Source organism: Carettochelys insculpta, chromosome 1 (assembly GCF_033958435.1).
Source record: "Carettochelys insculpta isolate YL-2023 chromosome 1, ASM3395843v1, whole genome shotgun sequence".
NCBI classification, from domain to species: domain Eukaryota; kingdom Metazoa; phylum Chordata; order Testudines; family Carettochelyidae; genus Carettochelys; species Carettochelys insculpta.
The window spans coordinates 169,498,570-169,512,095 of NC_134137.1; the positions used below are offsets into that span (position 1 = coordinate 169,498,570).

The 13,526-nt window shown below is 45.7% G+C and overlaps 1 protein-coding gene across 1 annotated transcript in view; it reads left to right on the forward strand.

The window, feature by feature from the left end:
• Positions 1-1,382: 1,382 nt before the first annotated feature.
• LOC142013576 (amine oxidase [flavin-containing] A-like) overlaps positions 1,383-13,526 on the forward strand; it is a 57,188-nt gene continuing 45,044 nt past the window's right edge. Inside the window, exon 1 of the mRNA XM_074995149.1 lies at positions 1,383-1,568. Within this exon, the coding sequence (XP_074851250.1) occupies positions 1,523-1,568 (46 nt within the window). The 5' untranslated portion in view covers positions 1,383-1,522. The remainder of the gene's footprint in view (positions 1,569-13,526) is intronic.

Genomic DNA, 13,526 nt, shown 5'->3' on the forward strand with positions numbered 1-13,526 from the left:
TCTAGTGTAGACACAGCCAAAAATCTGAGGCATAACACTCTGTCAACAGAGTTCAGTCGGCAGAAGCGAACTGTAGATGCTTCTGTCGATAGAGAGTGGCTGGACAGCCCGACCATTCTGCTGCTCTCTCGACAGAATGGCCAGCCAGAAGCACAGCAGACAGGGCTGCCCAGTGAGTCTGTCGACGGAGCAACCTCACCCCCAGAGCACCCACACGCCTCTGTTGCCAATGGATTCTGTTGAGAAAGGTGTTCAGCTTTGTAGGGGAGAGACAGAAGGCTGTCGACAAAAGCGCTGAGCTCTGTCGGTTTACTGCTGAGAGAACACATTTTTAGTGTGGATGCTCCGTGAGTTTTATTGGCAAAACCAGTGTTTTGTTGACCAAACATTCTAGCACAGATGTAGCTTAAAGGTGCAGTACTGCAAACTGCCCCACCCCGAAAAGAACCCTTTTCTCATCAGGATCTCTACAGCTACAATGCTGTGAAATTTCAAATGAAATGGTTGAGGTGCCACTGCATTAGTAAATGCTGCAACTCTCCCTGTAGCACCCATCTTTTGCCACTGCTTTTCCGTTGGGCTTCTGCACACTGCCATGCAGGGAGGGTGCCTGGTCAGGGCTGTCCTTGTGATTCCTGGTTCCCTGCGCAGCCTGAGTTCCAGGGGAGGGCTGCACTCAGGGCTGCAGTGCCACAGGGGAAGGATCTGTGAAGGGCAGGCCCAGGCCTGCAGAGGACAGGAGGACAGGAGCTGAGCAGTGAGACTGTTGGGGTAGCAGGTAGGAGGCACCACAGAGGGAGCAGCATGAGCTGGGGACTGGAGGCACATCAGGGACAGCCGTGCAACTGGCCAGAGATTTTCCCTCCCAGCAGAAGGGGAAACCACCAGTGGGTAGCAGCTGGGCACAGGCCAGGGGGCAGGGACTGCCGGCAGGGTGCAGGAGCTGGCACTGCCCATGATTTGCTGTCCCCTCCTACTGATACTACTAGACACATGAAGCATGTGCTGCAGGGCACCAGGAGCCCCATATTTAGTGATGCTCTATGCAGCTGCATATGCCTAAGGGTGGCCCTGGGCCCAGCAGCACAGTGTAACCAAGCGGGGCCAGCAAACCCTGGTGACAAAAATCTGCGATGGGGCCGTGCAGGTGCCCCCGACCCCGGCTCCCAACTTCTGCAGCTTGTCACAGGTGGCTGGGAGCAGGACGGGCAATGCGTTTGCCCACCCCTGGTCTAGGGCTGGGATCACGGGCGGGGCGGGGCGGGGCGGGGCGGACCCTGGCCAAGCGCGCCCCCGGCACCTACCGCGGGGGTAGGCCAGCCCGGTGCAGCAACTCGCGGGGAGGAAGAGGAAGCGGCCACCGGGCAGCTGCGCTCCCGCCATGAGAGGCCGAGGCGAGGAGTCTCTGCCCGCGCCCCGCCCGGGAGCCGTGATTGGCGGGGCGGGGCCGGGGCGGGGAGAGGCGAGCGGCAGCCGCGCTGGGAGCAGCAGCAGCAAGAGCCGGAGCAGCCCAGGCAGCGCCATGAGCGAGAAATGCGACGTGGTGGTTGTGGGGGGCGGCATCTCAGGTCAGTGCGGTGTGTGTGTGTGTGTGTGTGTGTGTGTGAGAGAGAGAGAGAGAGAGAGAGAGAGAGAGAGAGAGAGAGATATCTCTGCCCTTGTAACTCACCAGTGCGGGCTGTGTGTGTGTGTGTGTGTGTGTGATCTCTGCCCTTGTAACTCACCAGTGCGGGCTGTGTGTGTGTGTGTGTGTGTGTGTGTGTGTGTGTGTGTGTGTGTGTGTGTGTGTGTGTGAGATCTCTGCCCTTGTAACTCACCAGTGCGGGCTGTGTGTGTGTGTGTGATCTCTGCCCTTGTAACTCACCAGTGCGGGCTGTGTGTGTGTGTGTGTGTGTGTGTGTGTGTGTGTGTGTGTGTGTGTGTGTGTGTGTGTGTGTGTGTGTGTGAGATCTCTGCCCTTGTAACTCACCAGTGCGGGCTGTGTGTGTGTGTGTGATCTCTGCCCTTGTAACTCACCAGTGCGGGCTGTGTGTGTGTGTGTGTGTGTGTGTGTGTGTGTGTGTGTGTGTGATCTCTGCTCTTGTAACTCACCAGTGCGGGCTGTGTGTGTGTGTGTGATCTCTGCTCTTGTAACTCACCAGTGCGGGCTGTGTGTGTGTGTGTGTGTGTGTGTGTGTGTGTGTGATCTCTGCTCTTGTAACTCACCAGTGCGGGCTGTGTGTGTGTGTGTGTGTGTGTGTGTGATCTCTGCCCTTGTAACTCACCAGTGTGTGTGTGTGTGTGTGATCTCTGCCCTTGTAACTCACCAGTGTGGGCTGTGTGTGTGTGTGTGTGTGTGTGTGTGTGTGTGTGATCTCTGCTCTTGTAACTCACCAGTGCGGGCTGTGTGTGTGTGTGTGTGTGTGTGTGTGTGTGATCTCTGCTCTTGTAACTCACCAGTGCGGGCTGTGTGTGTGTGTGTGATCTCTGCCCTTGTAACTCACCAGTGCGGGCTGTGTGTGTGTGTGTGATCTCTGCCCTTGTAACTCACCAGTGTGTGTGTGTGTGTGTGATCTCTGCCCTTGTAACTCACCAGTGCGGGCTCTGTGTGTGTGTGTGTGTGTGTGTGTGTGTGTGAGAGAGAGAGAGAGAGAGAGAGAGAGATCTGTGCCCTGTTAACTCAGCAGTGAGGTGTGTGAGTGAGTGAGAGAGAGAGATATCTCTGCCCTGTTAACTCAGCAGTGCGGGGTGTGTGTGTGAGAGTGAGATCTCTGCCCTTGTAACTCACCAGTGCAGGGGGGTCGGGTCTCAGCCTTGCTAACTCACCGCCCCTGGGGCGCCGAGGGGGCTGGTCCTTGACATGCACCCCACCTGTGTCCCCCGCGCCCGGGGGGCTGGCAGGGGACCGTCACTCCCTTGCTCAGCTCCTGAGAAAGTGCAACCCCGCGGCCAACTCCTAGGGCCCGGGGCACGGGCTCAGGCCCCGCCGGGCACTGCGGGGCAGCCAAGGGGCAACTGAGCAGAGGTTCGTGTGCGGGTTGCCCCGGGGTGTCCACCGTGCGGGGCAGCCTTGCCCTGGAGCGCTCGGGCAGCAGGAAAACTGTTGCTGTCTGGCTTCGCCCATGTGTCCCACGGCTGCAAGGAGCAGGGTTGTGTTTTCCCCCGCAGACACTGATCTGTAGGAGAGTTGTCTTTCCTTGCCGTAGTCATCCCAGCTTAGACTCCCCTGTGCAGAATTCTCCCCAACCTGTCTAATGTAAGCCCAGCTGAGGGAAATTTCGGCTACATGCCTATGAAACAGCAAGAGAAAACACCCTTTGGGCGCATGCAAGAGAATAAGTATGTGGAATGTAAAAACTTTATTAATTGGTATATAAACGTGAATACACAGCCATGAAACTAACATATTTCAACATGGGATGGAGGAGGCTGAGACTCACAGAGGATGGTGCTGTGCCTCCCTTATGAAATTTCACATCCCCCAAAGGGGCTGCCCCCCTTTGCACACCCCTTTGCGAAAGGACCCCAATCTAGTGTAAATAAAGTGTCTCCCCTAATATGTTGTCTGAGGAATGTGATTTTGTGGTTTTCTCTCCACTTCTCATTTTGAGCTCACATTTCCTTCTTTCCAGTCTCAGCCCTTCCTCTCTCAGCAGCAGTAATTCTGTTGTCTGCTTTCTTCAGAAGTGGAACAGTCTCCATTGGCACTATCATGCTGCTCTTTGGAAGATTGCCACAGTGCTTGTGGAAATCTTTTTTTTTACTCATTTGAGGAAAGAGGTCATTTTTCAGTGCAGCAACTTAGTAAGCCACTTACAAATGTCGGGACAGGCTGCCCACAGTCTCCAGTTGATTTTAAGTAAGGAACCCTGTTCCTGGAAGCATAAAGTTAGAGCAATGGCAATGTTATAATGTATCACTCTAGTGAGGCACACTGTAACGAAATGTTGTGGAAACCTCTCTGTACAATGAAGTGTGTGGTGTGGGGGAGGAAAACAATAAAACTGAGGGGGACTGGGAGATAAAAGTTTTGCCTTAGTTTTCTTGTTTTTGAAACAGTTCAGAATCATAGGCATAGAGAGACTTCTTGCATCTGAGAAGACACAAGAGAGGTAAAAGATGCCATCCTGGGATGTTCAGCTGTTTCTGAGTGCTTATCTTGCTCTTTATTACTGCTGTATTTCACGAAGAAAAGAATGTATGTGTGAGCTAAATGACTGTGGGTCATTTGACTGTGACAAACAATTTTTAAGGAATAACTTTGTGTGTGTGTGACACAAATGTATTTTATATTGCTTAACACTGATCTTTCCAAATGATGGCATGGAAATAAAAACCGTTTTTCTTTTCGACAAGATATCCTTGCTAGAAGTCTGGGCACCACAGAAATTCTGGGCTTTTCACATTGCATCCACTTCCTCCTACGGTATTCTGGCTACATACTTTTGAACATGGAGCACATATTTGCTTCATTGTATCTGTGAATGAGAATGTGCCTGTGATTCTGTGAATAACCTGGTTAGGTCCAGTGATGGACCTTTGTCCACATATCTATTCTGGAGATACCATCACTGGGTCTAACCATGTTATTCATAGGCAACGCATTATTAAAGTCTGACAACTTATCATTAATCAGGATGCCACACTCCAGAAGGCCCTAGGTGACAGGCCTGTTCTTTCCTACAGACAAACTCCCAACCTTATGAGGATTCTCACCCACAACCATAGTCTGTACTGCAGGAACACCAGTTCTGGAACTTTTCTTTGCAACAAAGTCCGTTGCCAGCTTTGTTCACGTATCTGTTCTGGAGATACCATCACTGGACCTAACCAGGTTATTCAAGGAATCACGGACACATTCTCATGTTCCTCAACTAACGTCATATATGCCATCATGTGCCAACAATGCCCAGATGCTTTGTATATTGGACAGACTTCAAACTCTATCAGAAAAAGAATTAATGGGCACAAAACAGACATAAGAACACTCCTGATTCACAGACCGGTCAGTCAGCATTTTAGTGGAGTGGGCCATTCTCTTAATGACTTAAAAGTTTGCATTTTAATGAAGAGGAATTTTCACAACAGTCTGCAAAGAGAGACTTCTGAACTCTCTCTTATATTCAAATTTGACACATTAACATGTGGTTTGAACTGAGATGTGAATTTTCTGGGTCATTATAGGGGCTCTTTTGCATACTTGGCTTAAGCTAATTCTTATTTTCCCCCCCCCGCCCCCCTACTCTCTGATTTGCTCACCTTGATAATTTTTTTCTGATTTGTCAAACTTAATTACTTTTTTGGTTCTCTGTGCCTTAAATATTGAGTCTGTTCTGGTATGGCTATGGTCTGAAGAAGTGGGTCTGTCCAATGAAAGCTCACCACCTAATAAATTATTTTGTTGGTCTTCTAAAGTGCTACTTGACTGCTTTTTTGTTTTGACACATATGAAGTATGTATAATGTAAATGCGTTTTTCAGTTTTTCTTAAATGGCAAGTTGCTTGGCACTGACTGTGCTTTTCTTACATGTTTCAGAATGGGGCTCTGATCCTAAGTGAAGCGTATAACAGCAAGTGCAATTCAAATAGTAGTAATTCTAATTTTTGAGTTAAAATTTTAAATCAGCAGAAATGTAGAAGACAAGATTTTTCTCCTTGGATAGACTAATCAGTGTGTCTCAAGTCTGGCTTTTATCCATGGTGGGTTGGATTTTCCTGACTGACTGCAGCTCTGCCTTCGGTATGGATTTTGACTTTCTAGTCTGTCTTTCATGGGAAGAAGAGCAGTGCTTAAGGTTCATTCTGACTTTAACTCTCCTAAAAAGCTGAAGGTTTATTTGTTCTTCATTGGATGGTTCTGTGTCAGTATCATGTAAGTAGTCTAATGACCAGATATTACTTAAAACAAATTTTATCAGGAAAAAAATGAAAGGATCTGCTCTAAAATGATATGTAGCTTTAATTAGGTAATAGCTATTCTAGATAGGGATCAATCTCACGATACAATACTAGAGAAAGCAAGGGGAAAAAAGATGTTCAGATCTCTTGACTGGTGTTTCATTAGCCCGTTTGTGAGTCCTCCCCTAGTGTCAGTCTGTCACACATCACTTAACCCGGTAATTCAGAAATTCAGTGCCTGAGTTCTTCTTTATAGGTGTCTTTCACTGATTAGCAAGGAGTTGTGTCATCACCTGCCCTGCAGTCTTGGGTGCCTCACAATGCTTTGCTGCCATAGCTCCCAACCTTGGCCTCAAAATCACCATGTAATTCACACCCTGAGCACATGCGTACAGCTGCAGCCTGCCCACAGTATTTTGGCTTCCAGAAGCGTTGGTTACCATTTGCATGGTGAGTGCTACACTTTCCCAATCCCAGATTTTCCCAAAAGCATCTCCTAGACCTGCAGTGTCCAATACACTCCCCGTTCGCCACATTTGGTAAAATGGTGAAGCATATTGTGCCAAATGTGGGTTGGTGAACTGGTGTGGCGGCTGGTCCAATGGCGTTGCAGCTTGGGGGCTCACTTGGCAGCTCCTCAGGTGCCACACGGCAGCAGCGACTTGGGTGCCGCATGGCTGGCTCAGGGGCCACGCGATGGCATAGCAGCTCCTGGAGTGCCACACCACCAGAGATGCCCAGCTCCAAGCCACGCAGCCCCGAGAGCTGCACAGTGCCCGAGCTAACCACGCGGCGCCCAAGGCCCCAGAGCCACCACACCACCACCCAAGCTGCTGCACAGCTTGGGGCTGGGTGGCTCTGGTGGCACGGCTCTGGCAGTGGACAGGGGAGTAGGGCGCCTGGCTGTGGGGGGGTGGCAGCAGCAATGCCTGGCTGGGGTTGGGGGCATGTGGCGATTAGGTGCCTTCCTTTTGCACACTACTCTCCTAGACAGTTCAGATATTAGAGCTTCATTGTCCCTGAGAGAGGTCAAAATAAAACAGCTTGCTGCTTTAATTAAAGATACCAAACAATTTAGGTTAAACACCACCCTGGATTGCTTTTGATGAAAGAACAAAACACATTGATTTAAGTACATGCTACGATCGCAGTGTCAACTTATGACTATATCTCTGCATATAATGTTGCTGTGTACATTTCACCGTGGTATCAATGATCAGTTTTCAGATGATAATTCACAATGCAGATTTTTTACGAAGATTATTACAGTGGTGAGTAGAATGTGTGAATGTAGGGGTGAATCTGGGTGGTCGCAACATGACAGTCTTCATATTGTTGAGAGCCTTTTGAAGCAAAGGTAACACTCTGCTTGTTTGGATACCAACCAGGTAAATATCTCTCCCAGCCTCATTACCACCACCCTGCATAATGTTATTGTGATGCTCTTGTTGAGGACTAATACTAAGTGGCTGCCCTGTTCAAACAGATTTAACCCTGCTTCCTATGTTTTATGAGAGTCTTTGAACTTGTGAGTGGCTGGAGGGCACCTTTACAGCTTTGGTTAGGCTATTTAGGTCAGACTAAATATAGTTTGCATAGTTAAGGTTCTTTTCTCCTAGGGGGGTCTGTGTGTTCCCTTGTTTGGGGGTTTGACTTAACTTTTCTCCCTCTTTATCAGCACTTTAAAAGTATGTATCATGCTTCAATAATTTCATATTTCTCCAGAAATTAAAATATATCTAACATGGGATAGACTAGAATTCCTAAGAACCTATGCAGAATTATGAAAAGGCTGATTTTTGTGCTGCACTGAGGAAATAGATCAAAAATGGACAAATATGATCACAAGTTGTAGAAGGAATATAATGAATGAGTGCGATGAATCCACAAGGATGTTTTAGGTTAATGTTCAACACAGTGTGCAGCAGAAAATAAATCATTGAACTGTGCTGGCATTTTCCACTGCAAAGTGTGTGTGTGTGTCCCTGCATACTATAATGGCAGCAAAACTAATGTATACTTGTCTGTCATTTTTAACAGATTTTTGTACACTTGTAGGTGGAAGTTTTATGGCAATGCTTTTGTTAAACAGACTGCTGCTGGTTGAAATTCGTCTGTTGGTTAAACCTGTGGAAATTTGGATTAACATCATTGACTTCTTTGGTGTTGCTCTTAGGTTTATACAGAATTTGGCCCATAATATTTCACCTGTATTACCAAATGCATACTATTTCTGCGGGTTTTTTTTTTTCATTTACAATGTGCTTTGCTAGCTAGCCAGTTCAGTTCATGCTCTGAGATAATTTCTTTACTGAATGTAATATTGCCATTGGTGAATATTTTCAAATTTGGGAACATAAAATTAGGCATCTAAATCTGTATTTACATACACAAATAAGAGACTATAGTTCAGAAATGATAATCACCCTGAATTAGTTTTGATGATGTTTAGTTAGCAACCTGATTATCATTATGGGGAAAAGAAAAACAAAGCTCAGAAATGTCAGAATTCAATGGATATACCCAGCATACATTGCACATGTTCAATGAGAAGTGCTAGTAACATTTGCCTCTATTTTTCATATCTTTTCAGAACTGCAGCAGTCACAAATTACGCATAGCCCAGTAATAATATTTAATTAGTGCATATTGGTTACAGCATTTTGTGATATGTGGCATGCTTCTTAGGAGAAATGCAGTCCTTGGTGAACTTGGTCAAAATCTCATTATGATCTGATTTTCCTTTCAAGGGATAAACAAAAAATTTAACCAAATATTCTTCATACAGAAGTTTTCATGCCATTACTTTTGCTAACACAAGGGGCTTGTCTACACTACCTTCGAAGGAAGGATGGTAATTAGGGTGTTGGGAGTTTGCCAATGAAGTGCTGCGGTGCATAGGCAGCGCTTCTTCAAGCAAATTCCCCCCCACAGCAACTCCGAAGTTTTAAACTTCGAAGTACCGGCGCGCGTCTAGCCGCGGCTATAGCCTCATGCTGCGTCTAGCCGCGGCTCACCCGCCGGGACTTCGAAGTGCCGGCGCAACTTCAAAGCCCCCTTACTCCTCAGAAGGAAATCGTATGCATTTGGTAATACAGGTAAAATATTATGGGCCAAATTCTGTACTCCTCAAAAGGAGTAAGGGGGCTTTGAAGTTGCCCCGGCACTTCGAAGTACCGGCGGGTGAGCTGCGGCTAGACGCGTGCCGGTACTTCAAAGTTTAAAACTTCGGAGTTGCTGCGGGGGAGAGTTTGCTAAATGGAGTGCTGCCTATGCACGGCAGCACTTCATTAGTGAACTCTCAACACCCTAATTACCATCGTTCCTTTGAAGGAAAGTGGTAGTGTAGACAAGCCCATGGTATCCTAAAACAGTAGTTCTCAGCCATGGTTACATACATGGTTACATCTGGGGATACATAGAGGTCTTCTGGGGATACTCAACTTACCTAAATCAGTGTTTCACAACCTGGGGGTTGCAGCCCCCAGGTTGGTCCTGGGATGTATTTAGGAGGGGTCACAAGTACAGGGCTGGCATTAGAGGATGGACAGCAGGACAGTGGCTTGGGGTCACGCACTGCATGGGATCTCATGAAGCTAAGGTATGTGCTTCAGCCCCACTGCCTGGGTCTCAGACTTCAGACAATGCTCAGAAGTGGACAAACAAGTTCAAGCAGCACACTGAAATATAAGTACTAAATAGATTGAACCCCTCTGGTCTGGTACCCTGGGAACCTAACTGGTGTTGAATGAGAGAATTTGACGGACCACGGGCGGTCAATAGTTTCTAGCCACATTACCAACACTTCCACTGCTCACTGGGCTCTTAGAAGACATTAAGGGATAAATTACAGCTAAATAACAGCACAGAACACTGAGGACCAGGACTGGGGGCTGTAAAAAAACTTCAAGGGACCACAGGAAACTTGGCCACACACATAAGTGGACATCTGGCTAAAATCATGCCAGATTACAGCTTTGGCCAGAGAAGAGTGCCATTTTAGAGAGGTTTAATCTGTATTTATATTCTGATCAGTTTATTTTATACAGTAGGGTCTCAACATTCGCAAGCGTTCCATATTGGGAACCCTCGCAAATATTGAGTATCACAAACAGGGCAGCCCCCAGATGCCAGCTCTTCTGCCAGGGTCCCTGGGGGAAGCAGCAGCTGCCGCCGGTGCTCCATGCCCCAGAGCCCCAGGGAAGCGGCCACTCCGGCCTCTTGCGAATAATTGAATTCGCGAACTGTAGGTTTGCGAATGTTGAGACTCTACTGTAGTTGTATGGTAAAAATGAGAAAATACTTTGGTCTGGTTTTGTAAGTGAGGTAACACTTGGGGTATACAAGACAAATCAGACTCCTGATATGGGTACGGTAGTCTGGAAAGGTTGAAAACCACTATTCTAAAACAATTGCACAAAAGGAGAATACATCTGACCTGCACTGGCAACTTGAAATACCCTGGATTACTTATTAAGTGAACATCATTGCAGCCTTCTAATCTGTCGTATGATTTATGAAACTTATGCATGTGAGTGAACTGAATTTATTGGTTAATGGACTCAAAGTCCCTAAAGGAGTTTCACAAGTTTTTGTCATGTCCCGGAGTTCTGGATTTTGGACTGTACGTTTGTATTAGCTGAAAGTTATTTAAATTCCCTCATAGAATATATATTCCTGTTAAGAGGCTTCCTTGGATATATATTTGTTTATTATTTATCACAGTAAATATATTAAATACCCATTGAAATATGAATAAGAACATAAGAAATAAGAATGGCCATACTGGGTCAGACCAAAGGTCCATCCAGCCCAGTATCCCGTCTGCCGACAGTGGCCAATGCCAGGTGCCCCAGAGAAGGAGAACAGAAGACAATGATCAAGTGATTTATCTCCTGCCATCCATCTCCTGCCCTTGTACTGAAGGCTAGGGCACCATACTTTACCCCTGGCTAATAGCCATTTATGGACCTAACCTGCAAAAATTTATCGAGCTCTTTTTTAAACCCTAATAGAGTCCTGGCCTTCACAGCCGCCTCCGGCAAGGAGTTCCACAGGTTGACTGTGCACTGTGTGAAGAAAAATTTCCTCTTATTAGTTTTGAACGTACTACCCATCAATTTCATTTGGTGTCCCCTAGTTCTTGTATTATGGGAAAAGGTAAATAATTTTTCTATGTTCACTTTCTCCACACCATTCATGATTTTATATACCTCTATCATATCACCCCTCAATTGCCTCTTTTCCAGACTGAAAAGTCCCAGTCTCTCTAGCCTCTCCCCATATGGGACCCGTTCCAAACCCCTAATCATCTTAGTCGCCCTTTTCTGTACCTTTTCTAATGCCAATATATCTTTTTTGAGGTGAAGAGACCACATCTGCACGCAGTACTCAAGATGTGAGCGTACCATAGTTTTATATAGGGGAAGTATGATATCTTTTGTCTTACTATCTATCCCTTTTTTAATAATTCCTAACATCCTATTTGCTTTACTAACTGCCGCTGCACACTGCGTGGATGTCTTCAGAGAACTATCCACTATAACTCCAAGATCCCTTTCCTGATCTGTCGTAGCTAAATTTGACCCCATCATGTTGTACGTGTAATTTGGGTTATTTTTTCCAATGTGCATTACCTGACACTTACCCACATTAAATTTCATTTGCCATTTTGCTGCCCAATCACTCAGTTTGCTGAGATCTTTTTGTAGTTCTTCACAATCCCTTTTGGTTTTGACTGTCCTGAACAACTTGGTGTCATCTGCAAACTTTGCCACCTCACTGCTTACCTCATTTTCTAGATCATTGATGAACAAGTTGAACAGGATCGGTCCCAGGACTGACCCCTGGGGAACACCACTAGTTACCCCCCTCCATTGTGAAAATTTACCATTTATTCCAGCCCTTTGTTTTCTGTCTTTTAACCAATTCCCGATCCATGAAAGGATCTTTCCTCCTATCCCATGACCGCCTAATTTACATAAAAGCCTTTGGTGTGGGACCGTGTCAAAGGCTTTCTGGAAATCTAGGTATATTATGTCCACTGGGTGCCCCTTGTCTACATGTTTATTAACCCCTTCAAAGAATTCTACTAGATTAGTTAGACACGACTTCCCTCTGCAGAAACCATGCTGACTTTTGCCCAACAATTCGTGCTCTTCTACGTGCCTTGCAATTTTATTCTTTACTATTGTTTCTACTAATTTGCCTGGTACTGATGTTAGACTTATCGGTCTATAATTGCCAGGGTCTCCTCTGGAGCCTTTTTTAAATATTGGCATTATATTGGCCGTCTTCCAGTCATTGGGTACCGAAGCGGATTTAAAGGATAGGCTACAAACCACTGTTAATAACTCCGCAATTTCACATTTGAGTTCTTTCAGAACCCTTGGGTGAATACCGTCTGGTCCTGGAGACTTGTTACTATTCAGCTTATCAATTAACTCCAAAACCTCCTCTAAGGTCTCTTCAATCTTGGAGAGTTCCTCAGATTTGTCACCTAAAAAGGCTGGCTCAGATTTAGGAACCTCTGTAACATCCTCAGCCGTGAAGACTGAAGCAAAGAAATCATTTAATCGCTCCGCAATGGCACTGTCTTCCTTGATCGCTCCTTTTATATCTTTATCGTCCAAGGGCCGCACTGCTTCTTTAGCGGGCTTCCCGCTTCTAATGTATTTAAAAAACATTTTACTATAATTTTTTGAATTTTTGGCTAGCTGTTCCTCAAAATCCTTTTTTGGCTTTTCTTACTATGTTATGACACTTGATTTGGCATATGAACTATGAAATATTTCCAAAACACTATAAAATAACCTATTTCCCAAATACTATAAAATAGTCCAAGGCACATTATTTTGGGTGTTTTGTATTCTGACTTACTGATTTTTTTTTTTTTTTGTGCAGTTGAGTTCTCAACCGTAGTGTTACAATAGTGACGTTTTGTTAAATACTCTGCAGAAAAATATCATTAATATGTAGTGATTGTAGTGTAGATGTGGCCACAGAGTCAGAGATCTTTCAAAAGGTATCTTCCTGAAGATCCCTTCTGGAAGATCTTCTTTCGAAAGAGTGCATCTACACTGTGCTTGCTTTTTTGAAAGAACGGGCCCGGGATCGAAAAATCTGACACCAAGAAGACTGATTTTTTGGGGAAAAAAGGACCCATGGAGTGTCTACATATACTTTTGGAGAAAAAAAATAAATACATAAAGAAGCTTTCAAAATGAGGAGCTCTTCCTAACCCAGGAGCCAAAGAGGGCTGCCCGAAGAAGAGACGCATTCTTTTGATTTCAGCTTGAAAGAGCACATTGTGTGTGTGTGGATGCTCTGTGTGTTCTTTTGGAAAAAGGGCCTGATTTTCCAAAAGAACTTGCTAGTGTAAACGCAACCTGTGTGTTCAGCAAGGTGCCTGTAGACAATTCACTGTACTGTGAACAATCCCACAAGCCACGGTGTGGGTATGCAATATCTTTTTTTTTTTTTAACTAATAATAGTTTTATTTTAACAACTGAGGAGGAGAATATGCCATCTCCCTGGTGCCATGCTAACCTTTGTATTTGTTTTATTCATTTGTTGTGCTGAGGGGAACATACTGTATTTAGTGTAGGGAGATTGGGACTTAAAATGGCAGTGGTTGAGCATGTGAGGA